This window comes from Poeciliopsis prolifica, unplaced genomic scaffold, assembly GCF_027474105.1.
Source record: "Poeciliopsis prolifica strain line A6 unplaced genomic scaffold, Auburn_PproV2 SCAFFOLD035, whole genome shotgun sequence".
NCBI lineage: Eukaryota > Metazoa > Chordata > Actinopteri > Cyprinodontiformes > Poeciliidae > Poeciliopsis > Poeciliopsis prolifica.
Window position 1 is genome coordinate 350877 of NW_026562410.1, and position 18082 is coordinate 368958.

Below are 18082 nucleotides of genomic sequence, written 5' to 3' on the forward strand. Positions count from 1 at the left end.
TACATAATGGTATATTTACAGCATCACTGGCAGGACACACAGACATTGCTCTTCGGCTGGCATGAAATCAGAACGGAGACACTTGGCTTTTGGACAACTCTGTGACTGCAATGAACGGACTGACCCGAAGCTTACCCCGCTCGGATCCATGACAATCTATTAAAATGTTCTTAGAGGTAAACAGATTTCACTGTTTATGCCAAAGAATGCTTTATATAGATACTTATTAATGCAAATTTACCGCTTGAGCTTTGTGGCTACAAATGATTGAGGGATAATCTAAAACTTTCTGAATATAAATGTGGGGCTGATGTCATCATTCTAATCCATTTTCCTGTGCCATGATTACCTCCTTCCCTAAGGGTACCAGTGAGAGACAGACGAGCTGAACAAACCTTGTCCTCTTTGACCTCCCCACTGCTATTCACTTTGTTTCTCGTTCAGCATCAGATGGTAATGGATACCTATTGTAACTCTATGGAGTCTGTGTTCCCCACCGGATAATGTCTTTGGGGACGCAGGTGGAGGCCAATGTTTTTGTGTCTGTCTCAAGATCATGTCTATTGATGAACAAGGACCACCATGACACCAGGAAGACAATTAGCCATCAATACCTTACCGGGGGTCGGGTGAAATGGTAGAAACATCACAGGCACATGGGAAAATGTAGCTGCAGAATAAGTACCAACATCTATAGGCAGCGGAATAGACGGCTTTTTTTTTTTGTCTGTGTAATTCTCTCTTGGCAAGAAAAATCAATCAAATTTATTTGAATTAGCCTAAAAGCCAACTTTTAAGAAGTCATACATAATGACTTGGAAGTACACATCTGCAAATACAATAAAAAAATCAGAGCAACATTAATATAAACCCATTAAAATGTCTTCTTCTGATGTCTTTTTATCAGACTGCCAGCTTAGCATGAATCCAAAACTACCAATATGATAATTACAAGGCTGCACTAATTCTTTCTACAGACTAATGATAAAGTCTGAAAATATGTGCATAGGTTATGCAAGACTTCACAGTGACATAAAATAAACAGGATACCCTGACATTTCTTTTACAGATTTCCGCTCATAGAGGCTAATGAATGATTAAGGTGAACTCAGAGTTGTTACCTTCTCTTTGTCATATCTTGTGCTAAAACACTGAGAAAAACCTTTTGGCACTTTCAAAACACTTTGAAAGTGCCAAACTAACATTGTAAATAATAAATAGTTTTGTTTGGTGAAGCTAGTTTGTTAACAATGGGATCTGACAGTGCCTGAAAATGTGGGAGGTCATGGACTAAAAGCCATTTTCACTGAGGGAAGATGGCTAAAAGGGAATCTTGGAAACTGAGCAGAGCCTGGAGGAATCTACTAAGTGTAAAACTTAAATTAGGACTGTGAGACAAAAATACAAAATGCAGTGAGTATCAATGATAGACCATATATTCAATAAGAACACAAACCAAAGTGACAAACCCTGAGGTCCCAAAGACAATCACAATACTATTAGAAAAAATGCAACTAGATGGTACAAATTGATAATCTGTCATTCTGTCAGTAAGTTTATATAAAGTTACATATAATCCATCATGATTGTACTTTTATTCACTCCTAATATTGTATATTTGTTTAATTACATTCAGTTAACTCCATGTTCAAAAGTGTTGACCGTCTTATGCAGCTAACAGTTTAAGATCTTAAAGCACTGCAGTGTGAGTGAACGATCTCGTGTTTGCTTATGGGGTCGTGCCCTGTGTCAAATCGTGGTACTCTTCAGAGAGATCTGCCTATTGTTACCATACAGTACTTCCGTGTGCGTGTGCGTAGGTGTGTGTGTATGCATACGCACAACCCCCGTTGCGAACTTCCCCTCCCTCCCTCCCGCCCTGCCTCTCCTCTTCCCTTTCTCTTTCACACCCTCTCAGCTGTGCTCACTTCTGATCCCGGCCAAAAACCGGCAGCACAGATCCTCCACTCAAGACCTCAAGTTAACCGGGGCAGCCGGGACTTTGTAACCCCATTCAGAGAGCGTCTTTTCTGGGTGAGCGAGGCATGGAGGTGGTCTATCAGGCAGTTCATAGTCTACCACACTATGGAGTGTCTGCTTTGCTGCCTTTACATCAAGGTAATGAGTGTTTTGAAAGTCCAGCTTCTCTTGATCATAGTTGCATACATCAGATTTAAATGAAGATTATTTTGTTAAAACTTATGTTTGTTTTTTTTAACTGGAACTGTCTAGCTTTTTTTAAGTACAATGAGCTAATATCTCTGAGGATAGCTTCATTTGAAAACTAGATGATTTAGATCGTCGAGATCACTTTTGTCTCCAAAGTTAATCCTCCTTCCACGTGAATGGACAGACATTCTGCTGTGTAGAGCTGCTTGCTGCTCAGTGAGTGACTTCCTGTTATGTTGGAGGTATTTATGATGCATGGACTTCTGAGAAGACTATCATTAGACACATTATTGAATCCCTACTTGCCCCTGCTTGCAGCAAACCAGACAACTCTTACAGACAAGAGAGAATCGACCCTTTGTATTCATTTAATCTCCGACTGCTTAAACATATCCGCACACAGAGAGAATTATGACACAGATTTTGTCATTTCAACAAGGTAGTTACTGGGTCTGCATTGTTTTCTGCGCCAGCTGCAGCTGCTTCCTGCTCTTGGCAGGCAACACAAACTCAGTCTGGAAGAAGTTAGCCTATCCACAGTACAAAGTGACTTCCAGTTAGCAAATGCATAATATTGTAGGTCAAGTAGTGGTGGAATTATGACTTGTAAACTACTTTAAACTACACAACACACAGTCTCTAACGTTTAAATTACATATTTTACAGTTGAAACAGTTGTTGTTTTTTTTAATTAATTTTTGCAACTAATTATTAAAGATTTTCTGGTATTAATAAAACGGTCAGTTTCTACTCATTAATGTCTTTTTCTTTGTTGAGAAACATCGCAGATGTTTCACTCAACTTTAATTCATATAACTTCCTTTTCAGTTAGTTGGGGGGAAAAAAATCACATCTTGGGAATGGAACACAGTTAATATTTTGCAAATAATTAACTTAATCAAGTTAAAATAAAATTTTATCTACTTTGGGTTTTTACAGGATTCTTAGACCGAGTGTGAAGCGTAAAGGGGTTTACAGGTATTTCTCAGCACAGTGGGATCCTTTGTTGTCTCCCACCTGTTTTTAGACCGTTAGTTAAAGTCTAGTCAGCAGCTGGCCACTTACTCAAGCCGGTGGTCACAACTGGAATGAACAGTTGTTATCTGAAGACAGACGAGCTGAGATAGCAATTATGACATGACGTGACATGACGGAGATAATTTAATATAACGGCAAGTTGTCAGTCATCGGTTACGGGGAATGTAGTTGCTCAGATGTGTGCTACATAACATGCTGTTAAATTTACTTGTGTTGTTCAGCTGTCAGATTCATTAAAAAGGTGGATTTGTCCCTGCAGGTCAGGGGTCAGTCTCTGCCTTAAGCGCAGGACTTAAAGTACACTGGTGTTTTTTGTTCACTAGTGATGGGAGGATGGAGCATAAGATGGATGGAAGACTTATGAGAGTATTGTTGGTGCTGCCACCATCTCTTGTGCAGAAGCCCGAGCATGACCAACAGCGAAGTTCTCAATATACAGGGGTACCAACTTCAGACTAACTTACACCTGGGTTGGTAGAATATGGATCAAAACCTGATGCAAGCACTTTATTAGCTTTTTTTGACTGACAAGACTGAGCCGTACAGGCAGAGTGAGGAGCCACAGGGGGATTGGAGTGATGGAAGAGAAGAAGACAATGGATGGAATAACATCCATGTGCAATATCTAGCTATTGTCACCACTGTGTCTGAATCTGCTGCAGTAATAAACAAAAAGTTGACGTAGGATGGTGTTCCATACGTGAGAAAGAGACAAGGGCTGATTGTTTTTCAGCAAGGGTGCGGCACTTCTTGTTCCTGTTAATGTCATTTAAGAAGAGAATGCTACAGTTTTTGTATATTGCTGAAATTTTTAATGCTTTTGTAAAGCTGACAATACTTAACAATTGGAACAAACGTTTTTGAGTAGCCTGTGGAATCATGCCTTGTTACACATTATAACTGCTTCATCGTTTAGAAAGTTGTATGTCAAGATAGTCTGTATGTTCAAACCTATAAAATTTACTGTGTGGAGCATAATAAATGTCAAGGAATCTGTCAAAAACACTGTCCAGTCAGTTTACAGTGGTAGAAACATAACAACAGGCACCAGACTGAAATTTGAAGCAAACATTATTCTGCATTTATTTCCGCACAGACCTCCACAGCAGTCAGAGTTATAGACGATACTTTTCTCAGATTCCCTGACAGTGATTTCTAGTACAGGCCAAATAAGAAATTGACACTGACATGTCGGGTCAGAGCTGTGAGAGTTCAGTGATCCAAACTGTAGTTTGCTGAAGAGAGGCTTCATATAAATGAAAAGTGTTTCCCCCATCTTTAGAAACCTGGAGACAAGCTCTCTTAGACAAAAAAAAAAAAAAAAACAGAGCATCAACAGGAAATGGCAGCAGGAACAGGAGTGTGCAGTAATGGCCATGGTATGCCGTTTAATCGTTTTGCTCAGCTTCATAATAATGTTTTGTTTTGTTTTTCTAGCGGAAATGCTATCTATCAAAGCAAGTAATGGAATTAGTGAGTGAATTTAAATGTGCTCAGAGACACACAGAAACAATGTCTGTGTTTGTCAACTGAAAAAAGCAACACTTGCAGGGTGCGGTGCGAAACATTCAAGTGAGAAACTTGGATTCAGAGGTAATTAGTGTAACTGAGTGAAATAACAAATTCCCAGCTGTTGGGGAAACAAATTGTGTTTGCTTTACAGCACTGGAAGCAGTACGAGGGAAATAAAAGCTATTGTTACTTGTCCAATAGAGGGCAGGGGAGATATAAACTTTTTATAAATGTTATTTACGTCTCAAGTCAAGAAGTATGTGAGTGCTGCGTTGTTACCGAGCAGAAAAGTTTTAGCTTTCTTTTCTTAGACTTTTTAAACATAATTCTCCCATGTAACATTTTATATTAAATCAGTACTAGAGACTAAATTATAATGTTTAAAAAGTAAATAGTTAAATAAAAAAAACTTTTAAATTTTAAAATATATTTTGAAAAAACATAGCGACATTAAATGAACTTTTCCAGGCACATTTATGATTAAAATGTCAAAAAAAAATATTACTTTTTACAGTGCAAACGAGACAGAGATCCAAGTGAGGTGTATGGAGAGTCTGCTTATCAAAGAAAGCATCACACTAACATAAACTTAACAATTTTCTGGTTGATTTTAAGTGTAAGAAACATGGAGGGTGCAGATTATAAAATATATATATATTTGATTGACACAAGATGAGAAGATCAACTTGGACTAATTTTATTTTAAACTTTAATTCAGATCGACATCGTTGAACACTGACAAGTTGAGAACTTTGTCAATAAAAATAGCCTGTAATCATTGCTACATCTCTACCGACAGAGATTTAAACACGTACGCATGCAGTCCTATGCAAAAAGGGGACTTTTGGAAAAGAGAAAGCTGCTGTAGGCCTGTCAAATGGACAGCCGTGAGCTCACTGCTGACCCACAAATGGTCAGTAAAATGTTGACCATCAAAACACCAAGCTTTGCACTGGAGGTGATTTTAAACATGTTTAATGGCCCACCCAGAATAGTTGCTTGAATTTGTGGAGGGAACTGAAGACAAGATGAGAAGGAGACATTCTGACCTCTAAGACCTGGGCCTCATTGCAAAAGAAGTATAAAAAAAAAACAACAAAAAAAAGACAACCTTGTCAGAATTTAAAAGGAGTGGTTGACAAAAAATTTGAAAAGGAGATACTACCTTTTTTTTCTTCCAAATGCTACTTTTACATTATTTCATTAACATTTAAGGAGAATACTTTTACATTTAAAACTGCCTCTGTTTAGATCAATTATGCACTTATCTTTAAACAAGGTTTAATGATTGTTAATGATAGTAATTGGGGGCTGGGTGCGTCTGGGCCCTGGAAAAACTTTCTACGGCCCTTGGTGGTGACTCTCTCTCCCGGTATATCTGACAGTGTGGATGCACACACTCGTCGATACGTGAATGTTTTCTCATTCTACTAAACCAATAACTGATTCGCCACCTAGCGGCGCTGATCACGTGGTGAACCCCGGGCTGAAGTCAACGCTGAGCTCCGGGTCGCGAACAAAGTGGACCTGGAGCGGCGGAGCTTCGAGAGCAGCTGAGGAAACGCTCCCATGTGCGAGAACAAGTGAGCGGCTCTATTACCCGGTCAGTACCGCGCTTCACTGTGGGGGGTGAGGGGGGTACCTGTGAAACTGAAACATTGTTCCGCGTCGCTGCTCGGAGGGATACGGAGTGAAATGAAACTATGGATTTTAGCAAGTCGGGAGGTGAGCCGGAGCTGCCTTTTGTTTGTTTTCCCACAAATGGACCCGTTGAGTTATTACCGGGAACGGATTTTGTATATGTTTAATACAAGTCGGACGTCTGCTGGCATTTGGGGGGGTGGAGACAGGCGCCCGGTGAAGTTTAATGCCTCCACTGCAAGGTGGAGGGTAATTAATTAATGAGAGCGCGGAGGACAATCAATAGCGGGGGTGACTAATCGCTGGACTGGAAGGAGAATCCATTAGACTACTTGGACTTGATTAAAAGCCTCCCTCTTGGACACACAGCCATCAAAAAGAACAAAACGAAACTATTTTCATTATTAAAGTTATTAAGCTGGTAGTTTATTGTGACGTTTGACTCAAAACTGAAATAAAGAATTGAATAGACGTATATCAATATGTATACGGAGATCCAAAAGTGACACTATTTTACAAATAATCGTTTCACTTAATCTAAAATAAGTGAATGAAATATTTTCAAATACATTTTCAATAAATCCATTGTTTTTAATAGACGCATTTTATTTACAAAACGCATGAGTATAGTTATTTTATTATTTGCATGTCAATATGTTTGAATGTTAACCAATCAGTTGGTGCTATTTTGTGAACCACAATATTGAGGAATTTATTTGATATTTATGTGCCAACTCTGTGTATTTTCATTTCTGGAAATGAGACAGTATTTATGATTTATTTATTGCATTGTGATTTTTATTTATTTATTTATTTATTTTTTGTTTGTGCTACCAGTGATGTATGAGACAAATTAAAGCGGCAAATGCTAAATTTGAATTAGTTGGTTTGCTTACTATATACAGAATTCCAAATGTGATTTATTCAATATAAATCAAATTATTGTCCATAGATAGAAACTATTTAAAAGTTTATATTTCTATAGCGTATAGTTTATGAACTAATTTATGTTTTGTAGTCCTTATGAGCGGTGTGAACTGTTTAACACATGTCTGAAGAAAACAATTGTCCATAAAAACCAAGATCAGTTTACCCCTGAATAAGATAGATAATAATATAACACAGGACTGAATTCAGTGGACTAAGAATGCAACTCAATATTTGAATTAGTATAAAAAAGATATATTGTTATGACACTGAAACATTCTTTTCCATAAATCACTGCAAATTTGAAGAACTTACTAGAATTTTGCTGGAGATTTTCTTTTGACATTGTCTTAAGGTGACCGGATGTAAACGCTGACCCAGCCTATGCAACATGTCAGTATTACAATTACTGTCCAACTTGTCCCTGTGGAAAATTTAAGAAATACTGTTTTAGAGGGATCCATAAAAATCACACTGATTGATTTTTATATCTCGCAACAGTTTTAAAATGTAATCAAGTCTGACATTTGGCCATGGATAGCTGACCTGGAACTCTTGAAAGTGCATTTTAAGTTAAGTAAAAAGAACTGCAAATTTTGCCTGCCTGATAATGTAAAACAGTATTCTATATAATATGCAAAACAGTTCTTACATGTGATAAAAAGTATTCCGATTCATTTTGGGGGGTTTTCTAACCTAGAGGTAAGACAACTTTAAGTGTCTTAGTTTTGAAAGAGCCTAGACTGAGATTGTGAAGGGAGCCTTGCAGATGTTAAATGCTTCATGCAGAGAACATATGGTCTCTTGAAACCGTTAATGAGATCCCATCAGGGCAGACAGTTAGCGTAAATTTCACTGTCAACGTTTACGTCTAAATTTAGTCTGGCTCTCCAACCACTCAGGGTCTATGAACTCCTAAGCCGGTATGCCATAATGCGTTGTTGTTTTGATCCTATCAAATTAGCAGTATCATTTACAAACAGGTTTCAACTGCAGAATTAATGACTCGTCAGGGTTTTATTTACCTGAATGGAAATGTTGCGTTTTGAAGTTGTGTTTTATCCATTGTAACCCGCTGCCCGTGCCTCTCATGTTGTGTTCGTGTCTATAAATAGTTTCTGTTTGGCACTGGCAGACCTCATCCTGGGATGCAATCAATGGATCAGGGTCCCTCACAGTCAAAGGCATGATTAATCCAGCTGGTGGTGGGTCGAGTTATTAGTTGATTTCACCAGCAGTGCATTCCTGGAAAAGAGCTGGGGTCCTGTGATTGTTCACCGTCTTGAAAAGCCATAAGTGCGTAGATGCTTTTTAAAGGACATGTGACAACTTTTTCTTTGCAATTTTCTGCTGCCATGGTTGACGTATAAAGATCCAAAACACAACTTCTATATTTTAGTGACATGTCGACCTGTCATCCCCATGTTTATGAGTGGCTAAAAGAAATGAGCCTATTTGTCATATCATAGACATACTTTAAGGAAACAGGAAGTAATGCATTAAAAATTAAACATTTCGTTGGAAATGTTACAAGTCGGGGGGTGTTTACTCTGTCCCATAAATCCATTTTGCACAAAGAGATCTACAATGATGATAGACACCAGATAATTAAACTTGTTCAATAATATTACATAATTTTTTTTCTCTCTTCTGTTTTCCTTGAACAGGAGGAGATAGAGAGCGGATGACAACCAACCATGAGACCTACCTACTTATGGCCAGCACCCAGAATGACATGGAGGATTGGGTGAAGACGATCCGGAGAGTCATCTGGGCACCATTTGGTGGAGGTTAGCATGAATACAGCCCTTGTTCTTCTTTATCTTATCAGCAGTAAGTGAAGTTGGGAGCAATGCTGTTATACACCTGAGTTATATTTGCTGATTTTGTCCTCGCAACAGTTTTTCTTGACAAAAGTCTTTATGAGTTCAATGTCATGAGGGGGTCAGTCGAGCAAATCTCAGTTTTTGTCACTTTCTACGCATATGTACAGCATATTCACATTTGAATAAAAGCACAGGACAAATATTTATTCTGAAGTTTTATGTACCTAAAGTAAGACTCTTGAGGTCTATTGGGAGTAGGATTCCTAATAGACAACATTAGTTGTCTATTAGGAATCCACCGTCTCTATGTAGCGACTACTCAGCAATATTGGATGTGACTCTTCTCCAACACACCTGACTCAGCAAATGAATGGCTCATTACCAGACATCTGCAGAGCTTATAGATTGAAAACTGATGAGGAAAATCAGCTATTTGATTTTGGTGTGTTGGAGCAGGGATATGCAGTTTCTTGATCTGGATTCTTGGAGATGTAGTTACTGGTAACAATCCTGTATTTTGTTACAGTTTGGGAAATTGTTATAATTTTTAGCAATTTGTATTTTTGGATGTTTTAGATTTGACGTGTTTTTTTTTTGAGCGCACTATATAAGTCTAAATTCTTAACATTTATTGGGTGAAATGTCATGTTTAGTTACATTTTTGACCTTTTGTTGATCACATCCCATTAATTAAAAATGCTTTTTTTCTAACATTTGGTTTAAGCTTTGTTTTTTTTTTTTTTTTTTTTTTTTTAGGATTTAGTTCAGGAAGAATTAACTACTTTGTGTTGAGGCAGCTAAAGTCCATCCACATGCTGCTGTGCGTCGTAGGAAAAGAGTAGGTTTTTTTTTCCTGTCTCAGGAGCTGGAAAATGTGCAGCAACTCCTCTTGGAAATCATAGCATCATCCATCATATTTGTTGTTTTTTCTCTCACAGTTTCTACCAAACAAAATAATAAATGGGTTTTCATCAAATGTGTGTCAAATAAACCAATACAACTTTGTCACTGAAAAAAAACCGATGCAGTCCATTGATGCTGTAATTGTTCTGTGACTTTGTTGGAATCATTCTGCTGATTATCGAGTCCCCCGCTGCGTCGCCGTGGTTTGTTATTGACTGTCCTGGCAGACACTGGCCTAGATTGTGCATTAGCGGGGCACAAGTGCGGCGCTTGTAACCAGACAGGCAGTCCAGGCAGCCTTCGCTGACCAACAGAATAGATGAGGCGGAGTTGGCCCCTCTGTTTTCAGTGCAGGGAGTTTGATGTCTATTGCAGTTGACTGCTTTTCAAAAGGACGAGCCATTTGTCAAAGATGCCACAGGAAAGGTGGCTCCATGTTTGAGCCTCGTCGGGCTCCCCCTCATGCTGGCGCACCCCACATACACACACGCATGCACATGCGCGCACGCAAGCATACATAAACAGAGAGATTACACACATCAGCCTTTAGCCATTCTGCAGCAGCAGCACTTAACGACTGAGCCCTGATAGGCTGATTATGACTGCTGAAAATTCATGAAAAAGTTTGCTCAAAGGCTGCTGGACAAAGACAAAGAGCCCAAAGTACTGACAGCTGGACAAAAGCATTAAGTACTGGTCAACAGTGAAACAAGAAACGAAGTGATTGGGGAAAAATGTGCAGCTGTGGATTCTTCATCTGGATCCTTGGAGATCTATTTCATGGTAACTACCTTTTGATGATTTGTATTTGGGGATATATTTTGGAATTTTTTTTCATTTGCCGAAGATTGCGAAGAGATGCATGGTGCTCTTGTCTGAAGCTATGTTTCTAATGTAGCTGAACCGAGAGACAGCTCTAGTTATCTCTTTTTGTTTCTCCCTATTTTTCTTTGCATTTGTTGTTTGCTGATTAAGAAACAAACTGCCCCTTGGAGACAATGAAGTTTATATTATCTCTCCAAAAAACTCTTTAATTAAACATCTGCATATGAACGTTCAGAAGAGACAGAGCAACAGCACTTGTAATTTTCTCATTTTCTATATTTTGTATTATTTAAACAGCATTTGGCTGGAGTTTGCATTCAGTTTTCATCACCAACTTGTAAAAATTCAAGAGTTGTAGCTGTTCAAGAAATTTAAATAAAAGAACACTAAGGTCAGGAAAACTATTATTTTTTCACTTCAGCTCTGTGGCTATGTTGAAAATCAAACTTCAAGGTTCAATGATGTGAGAGCAGCTTATAATTTCCTAATAGCTATCCTGGTCCCTCAACTTAACAGGCCGGCTAGTTTCCCCACCTCTAACTGGAGAGTAAGTATTAAGATGCTCCCATCTTTTCCAGGTTTGAATTTTAATGCAAATGAAACAAAACATAAGAGCTTCCACTCTTATTAGATATGATTAGGAATACATTATTGTAGCAATATGATATAGCAAAAAAGGCTTCAACTCTCTTCTCTGCTATCAAAGTTCAAACTTATATTCATGAAAGACTGATTTGGCTAGTTTATGCAAACATTATTGCAGAAATAATACAAGATAAACTGGCAGCACTCATTTTGGGTCAACATTGGTGTTGGTGATTGGATCACTTGTGTGACTGTCAGAGCCTGAGAGGTTTGGTGGAAAGCCTGGAGGGCTTGCATGCTGTTTAGAGGTGCCACTCCTGTGTGCCAAAGGTCTGCGTTTTAAGTACAACTTGTCCAGAAGGAACAGCAAACATGCAGAAAAAACACACTCTGAAGCATAAGCTGTTCAGCACACACTGTTACATGTGACCCAGGAAAACATTCCTTCATTCATGACTGGAACGCCTGGAGAGAAGATCTTGTTTTCAGTCCCATTTTCTCATTTGGTTCTTTTGTGTGGTTGTCGATACGGGAGGATCTATGATTTATTCCCAGGGTGGACATGGGCTTATTTTTTATTTTGAAAGCAGAAACTCAACTTGAAGTAATTCATTGAGGATATTTTCAGCGTATGTTTCAGCCATTTCTCAATTCGAAAATAACTGAACAATGTTTTAGTGTCTGATAGAAAAAGGAAATGGATGCATTCTTTGCTTTCCAGCACTGATTTGGTTTTCTTTCATGACTTTAGAGTGGGATGTTTTTTGCAGGTATATGTGCACATGAAGATCTGCAACTCTGTTGTCGCACCATAAATTTGTTAAAAGGCATTTTTTCAAGAAGCTGACTGGATCTTTAATTTTTAAGAGAAGTGAGTTTAATAACATACACGATATTGTCAGAGAAAAAGGTGTTCAGTGCAGGATGTAACAGGAATTGATGACTCTTTACGATGCATAGGAAAATCAAAAGGGAAATATGTTTCAAGTCCAGTTCAGACTAGTTATTCTGCAGTTGTTTAGCTTAGGGTGTAAAATGTGTCAAGTGTACGTTTGATAAGCCTTGTCTAATTCGGTCAGTGGGCCTGGTCGTACCACGTCCACATGTCTGAATGTGTGTGAGTAGCTTCTGTCTGCGTCTGGAGGCTGAAAAAATATGCAAATCTAAATCTCTTTGTGAGGCCACCTTAATCTCCTCCCGTCTAAATGGCCGTCTGCCTCTGAAAGAAGGGAAGTGGTGCTGATCTGAAAGTTGGGCTCAATCCGTCCAGGTGTACGGCTGATTTTTTTGTTTTGTTTTGTATTTTGTACGATGGCTACATTTATTATGTAGCCATAATCAAGCTTTTGGCATAATTCAGACTGGATATTTAATAGCTCTTGTCTAAATTTGTAGCGCTCATTTTAATTAGATGGTTTCCTGAGGAGGAAAATTGTGATTAAGGCTTTAGTTTGGGCTTTTGGAAAACCATTCCACAAACCTGATTTGTCCATTCCAAAACCAGACTGTGGATATACTTGGATTAATTGTCCTGGTGCAATACTTTATTTATCCCTCTAACCCAAACTATTAACCTCGGCTGTGGTAGAAAGTGGTGACGATCTTTAGAAAAAGTTGGGAAACAACATGCTATGTTCTGGAAAATGCTGGAACATCAGTTGCAGAGTTATCATTCCCATAAACTGACTTGGTTTTCACAAAGGAAGAAGCGTCGAATCCAAAATAGACACCTTGAAGCTTGACTAAGATTTGCAGCTGTTTACAATGACAATCCAGTTTCTTTTTGGATTAATACTTTATTCTCATCAGATAAACATAAACCTGTTTGACCAAAATGGCAAGAAGTATATTTGAATGACCCAAGGTCAGTGTTTCAAACCTAAGGCTCTGTCACAGTTTTTGTTGTTGCCATATCTAACTCTTGGTTCTTCTCATAATTAGTTTTTTTTACATTTTAAGTCACTTGCCTTCTCTAAAATACCCTTAGATCTGAGTGGTCTGGGTTATTTCACCTACATTTGTCTTTACATTGCCCTGTGATTGACTAGCAACCTGTTCAGGGTGTGCCTTGTCACTAAAGCCTTTGAAATACTACTGGTAGGCAGTGATAAATATTAAACACAATTGTTTTGTTATTTAGCAAATATATACTATGGCAAATGCATCTTTGCTAACTTCTTCCCATTCTCCAGGGATCTTCGGCCAGAAACTGGAGGACACAGTGCGGTATGAGCGCCGGTTCGGGAACAAACTTGCTCCGATGCTGGTTGAGCAATGTGTGGACTTCATTCGCCAGTGGGGCCTTCAAGAAGAGGGTCTTTTCAGACTGCCCGGTCAGGCCAATCTGGTCAAAGAGCTTCAAGATGCCTTCGACTGCGGGGAGAAGCCCTCGTTTGATTGGTAAGAGAAGAACAAAAATGCAACTGGCTTTACAAAGATTGTAATTTTGTCTACACCGCTGTGACAGCATATTCATATTCCTAGTTTGAATGCAAAAACTTGGGCACTGGTTAATTTATGCGAAAGACAAGTGGTCTAATTAAATGTACTTGCTAGTGTAAAAACAAGCACACTTAAAAATACCTAATAATATGCAAATAAATTTTCTCTAACCTGATAATCATCCATTTGAGGGCAGTGGCTAAAGCACCTTTCATGTAAAATCCTTTGTTGCATATCAGTGGCAATGACTCCATCCATCTCTTCCCTGATTAGCCTCTCTAACCCCCTGCTGGTCTCACCACCTGTCGCCTGTTGGATCGTTATCATCTCTAAACCCAAATCCTTTTCTTTTGTAAGATCATCTAAGCTCGCCAATGCAGGCTTCATTTCTCCTCTCAAATCCTTTTCTCGTTTCCTTTTTCCCTCTGGTAAAACGTGGGGTTCTTACATGTGTCCCAGATTCATGCTTTGCTTTTTAATCATTTGAAAATTAGCACATTTCAAATGTTACACTAAAACTGTATGGTATTTCAATTTCAAAAAAAAGACAGCTTGCCGTTTTTGTTTAAATGTTGCAAAAGTCTATTGGCGAATCGAGCAAATTAAATAAAATGTTAAATATAAGGGGAAATAATAAAAACAAGAATAGTTTAAGTCCTTTTTCAAGCTTTACAGCTTCATGTTCTTTATGCTTCTATTTCAAGTTCTGCACTAAGGGGACACTAAATATAATTCAGAGGTTGTAGTTGCTCTGTTTTAGTGACATTTAGGACATACACATAAAAAAAAGCCAGATATTGATGCCCAAATGAATTATGCTAGTGTGCCAGTCTATGTAGATGACAATTGTCAGGCAACCAAAGAGTACAAAGTGCAGTGCTGGTTATAAGATTTAAACATCTTGTGATAAATCTTTGTGGTCCACGGTAAACAGAATCTAAGATGAGTAACGTGAGCAAATAGGAACACATTCATGAATAATAGTTGGCACACATTAACATGGTGAGAAGATACTGATCTTATGAATCCACATAAGATCAGTGACTGTATCTTATGTTGACACAGCAGCAATTTACAACAAACCCTTGAATAATCTCAAATGTGACCTGCAACACCAGGGAAACAGAGATTGAGTGACAGTAAGCAACTGCATTTAACAACATAGAGATGGAGAGATGCACCACTAATACTACAATAAGGTCTTCCTCAAAAGGGGTCATTAACATTGAACATACTAATTGGAAGCAAAAAAAAAAATGCATTAATAAAAGCACCAAATGGTTCTGTCTAAAAGCCTTTTACATAAGTATTATGATCCACTGTGTCAAATACTTCTAATAAATCTTTAAAGACTGAAACACAGTAGGCACCAGCATTCATATTTCATATAAAATTATATAAAACTTTAGAGCTAAGCTATTTGCTAAAAGCAGACTGACATGAAAATATCATTCATTAAAAACCTAAAGTCTGGGTTTGACACAATAAGCAAAAACATCTGAGCATTTTTTTTATCTGCACTTTCTTGTTGTGGATCTAATGCTTGTAATATACATGTTGATGTGGTGTTCAACTCTGAAAAACATCTTTCTAAACAGTTTCTTCTGTTTAGAAGAATAGGCCTTGTCATAGTTTGAGTGTCATCGACATCTTGCTTGTTGTCACCACCTTATCTGTCTACAGTAACACAGATGTGCACACAGTGGCGTCTCTGCTGAAGCTGTACCTCAGAGAACTACCCGAGCCTGTCATCCCCTTCCAGAAATACGAAGAGTTCCTGGCCAAAGCCAAACTCCTCGGCAAAGATGATGAAATGGTAGGAAATGAAAAATTATGCTTTTTTTTTTTTCTTGTATATTTCCTGTCACAGACTTAATCCCTGTGTCCAAGCATAAGGTAGGTGACTGATATAAAGTTAGCTCTGAAAATCCTCACTTTAGTCCCGTTAAAGCTGATTTATTTCACAGTCCATGCACCGCTCTGCCTCACGCAGTGGTGGACCACATAAACACGGTTTCTCATGCATTGTAAAACACACTTTGGACCAGATGTTCTGTGCTGTTCAAAACAGTTTGTTATAAGTAAGTTAACATTTTTGGCTACAGTGTTGTTTGCAAATCCTGAAAACGTATCCTGTTCAGCTTCCCTCATTTTTTAGCCTTCTCCTGACGTTAAAGTTAAAAAGTGATAAACTGGGGAAAAGTTCTACATATACTTCAAACGTACTCCTTGGATGTTTTTACATTTTGCAGTGTTACAATCACAAACTTCAATGTCTTCACTTGTGATTGTATGCAGCAGACTAGCAAAAGTTCTTCATTATCCTGAAGTGGAAGGAAACCACCCTGAGTCAATGCTTTGTTAAATTATACTTTGCTATATTTACACCTAGTAGACCTTTGGTATACACATCTACTAGCTAAGTAAGCAACGTCGATTTGATCATAAATTACATTTCACATAGTTTTTTTTCTCTTTTCTATTTTTTTGTATGTTTGATATAGAGTTGCAGTTTGGGAATTTTAAGATTTTAACATGAAAGATGTCTCTAACATGCAGGGTACGAAGGAACTGAAAAGGCTTGTGGAAAGTCTACCTCCAGTAAACTATAACCTCCTCAAGTACATCTGCAAGTATGTGTTATAATAGATGAAATTTAAGCCACTGAAAGTGGTTTTAGGTAAAATTCTGAATATAAATGTTTGTTTTTTATAGATTTCTTGATGAAGTTCAATCATACTCAGGAGTGAATAAAATGAGTGTTCAGAACTTGGCGACGGTCTTTGGGCCAAATATCTTGAGGCCAAAGATTGAGGACCCGGTAACAATCATGGAAGGTCTGTTTTAAGAACATCCAAACTGTCTGTTATGGTGTTTACTTTATATAATGATTCATGATCCCATTTTTTTTCCAGGAACTGTCCTGGTCCAGCAGCTCATGGCTGTTTTGATTGGCCACCATGACGTGCTGTTCCCCAGAGATGAAGACGAGCCGACGGCACTTGAACTCGCTAACAACAACATCGAACCGCTGAAGGGACAAGTCCCCACAACTACCTCGGCTGTCAGCGCCCTGTCTCAGAATACAGAGAACAACAATACGCAGCTGTTGCGGCAGTGTGTTTGGGACACCGAGTCTCAGTCGCACCGCCAGCAAGCAGACAACACCGGCTCGCCGCGATCGGCGAGCCCGCGGACAGTTATCACAGGACGCTTTGAGATGACGCGTAGTCCGCCCATTATGGTGAAAAAGAACCCAGCTTTCAGTAAAGGTAGTGGCATTGTTACTAATGGTTCCTTTAGCTCCTCACCCCCTGCAGATTTTGATAAGACCCAGAACCTGACAGGAGGTGGGAGTTTGCCCATGCGTCGAAGTGGGGCGCTTAAAGGCCCGGGCACAAAAATGGGCACCAGCGGGGTGACAAGTGGAGGCAGTCCTGCTGCGAATGGGACAGGTGGTCTTCGATTGGGAATGTCAGGGTCTGATATGATCTCAGGAGGCCCAACCAGCCGCAATGGTCTTTGGGTACAAAACAGCTGCGTTGCACTTCGGGAGAACAAGACGCGTGACGTCTCCAACAACGGGGATCAAACAACCAATCAGAACCGCCTGTCCACGTACGACAACGTCCAACTGAACCATCAGAACCTGCAGAACCAGATCACCAGCATATGTCTGAACACCAGCTGTGAGGACAAGCAGAGCGTGGACAGCGCCACCTGGTCCACGTCCTCCTGTGAAATCTCCCTCCCTGATAACTCCACCTCCTGCCGCTCCTCCACCACCACCTGCCCAGAGCAGGACTTCTACAACGAACAATACGAAGACCTGGACGGACCAGCTCAGGAGGGAGCGCCTCTGCAGACGGGCGGAGGCAGAGGAGGTGGCGGGAGGAACAGCAGCAGGGAAGATGGAGCAGGAGGGAGCAGTCGCGGCACCAGCAGCAGTGATACCAGTGAAGGTTTCACCACTGGAAATGGACCTGGGAACCACAGTGCTCTGCACAGTCTGGTGGCTAGTCTGAAACAGGAGATGCACAAACAGAAGACAGAGTATGAGGCCAGGATAAAAAGGTGCAGATTCCATTTCTAACACTTTCATTCCATAAGTGCCCTGATTTATAGACATAATTACTTTCTTGAAGAAAAGTAGAATAATGAGTTGTAGATCACTTTCTTTTTCCACAAATTGTTCTGTGCTGAGGTGGTTTGTT

General features: G+C 39.2%; 1 protein-coding gene across 8 annotated transcripts in view; it reads left to right on the forward strand.

Annotated features, from left to right (window-relative positions):
• The window catches only part of arhgap24 (Rho GTPase activating protein 24), a 59334-nt gene that overhangs the window by 38814 nt on the left and 2438 nt on the right, over positions 1 to 18082 (forward strand). For 4 of the 8 annotated variants that reach the window (XM_055052272.1, XM_055052271.1, XM_055052279.1 and 1 more), the window contains 6 exons: positions 8955 to 9077; positions 13619 to 13826; positions 15552 to 15684; positions 16428 to 16501; positions 16584 to 16705; positions 16784 to 17942. In XM_055052272.1, coding sequence (XP_054908247.1) covers positions 8955 to 9077; positions 13619 to 13826; positions 15552 to 15684; positions 16428 to 16501; positions 16584 to 16705; positions 16784 to 17942 — 1819 coding nt within the window. Of the gene's footprint in view, positions 1 to 2012; positions 2119 to 6177; positions 6323 to 8954; positions 9078 to 10617; positions 10800 to 13618; positions 13827 to 15551; positions 15685 to 16427; positions 16502 to 16583; positions 16706 to 16783; positions 17943 to 18082 lie in introns of those variants that run through there. The other 4 variants (XM_055052276.1, XM_055052273.1, XM_055052275.1 and 1 more) reach the window with 4 other exon arrangements.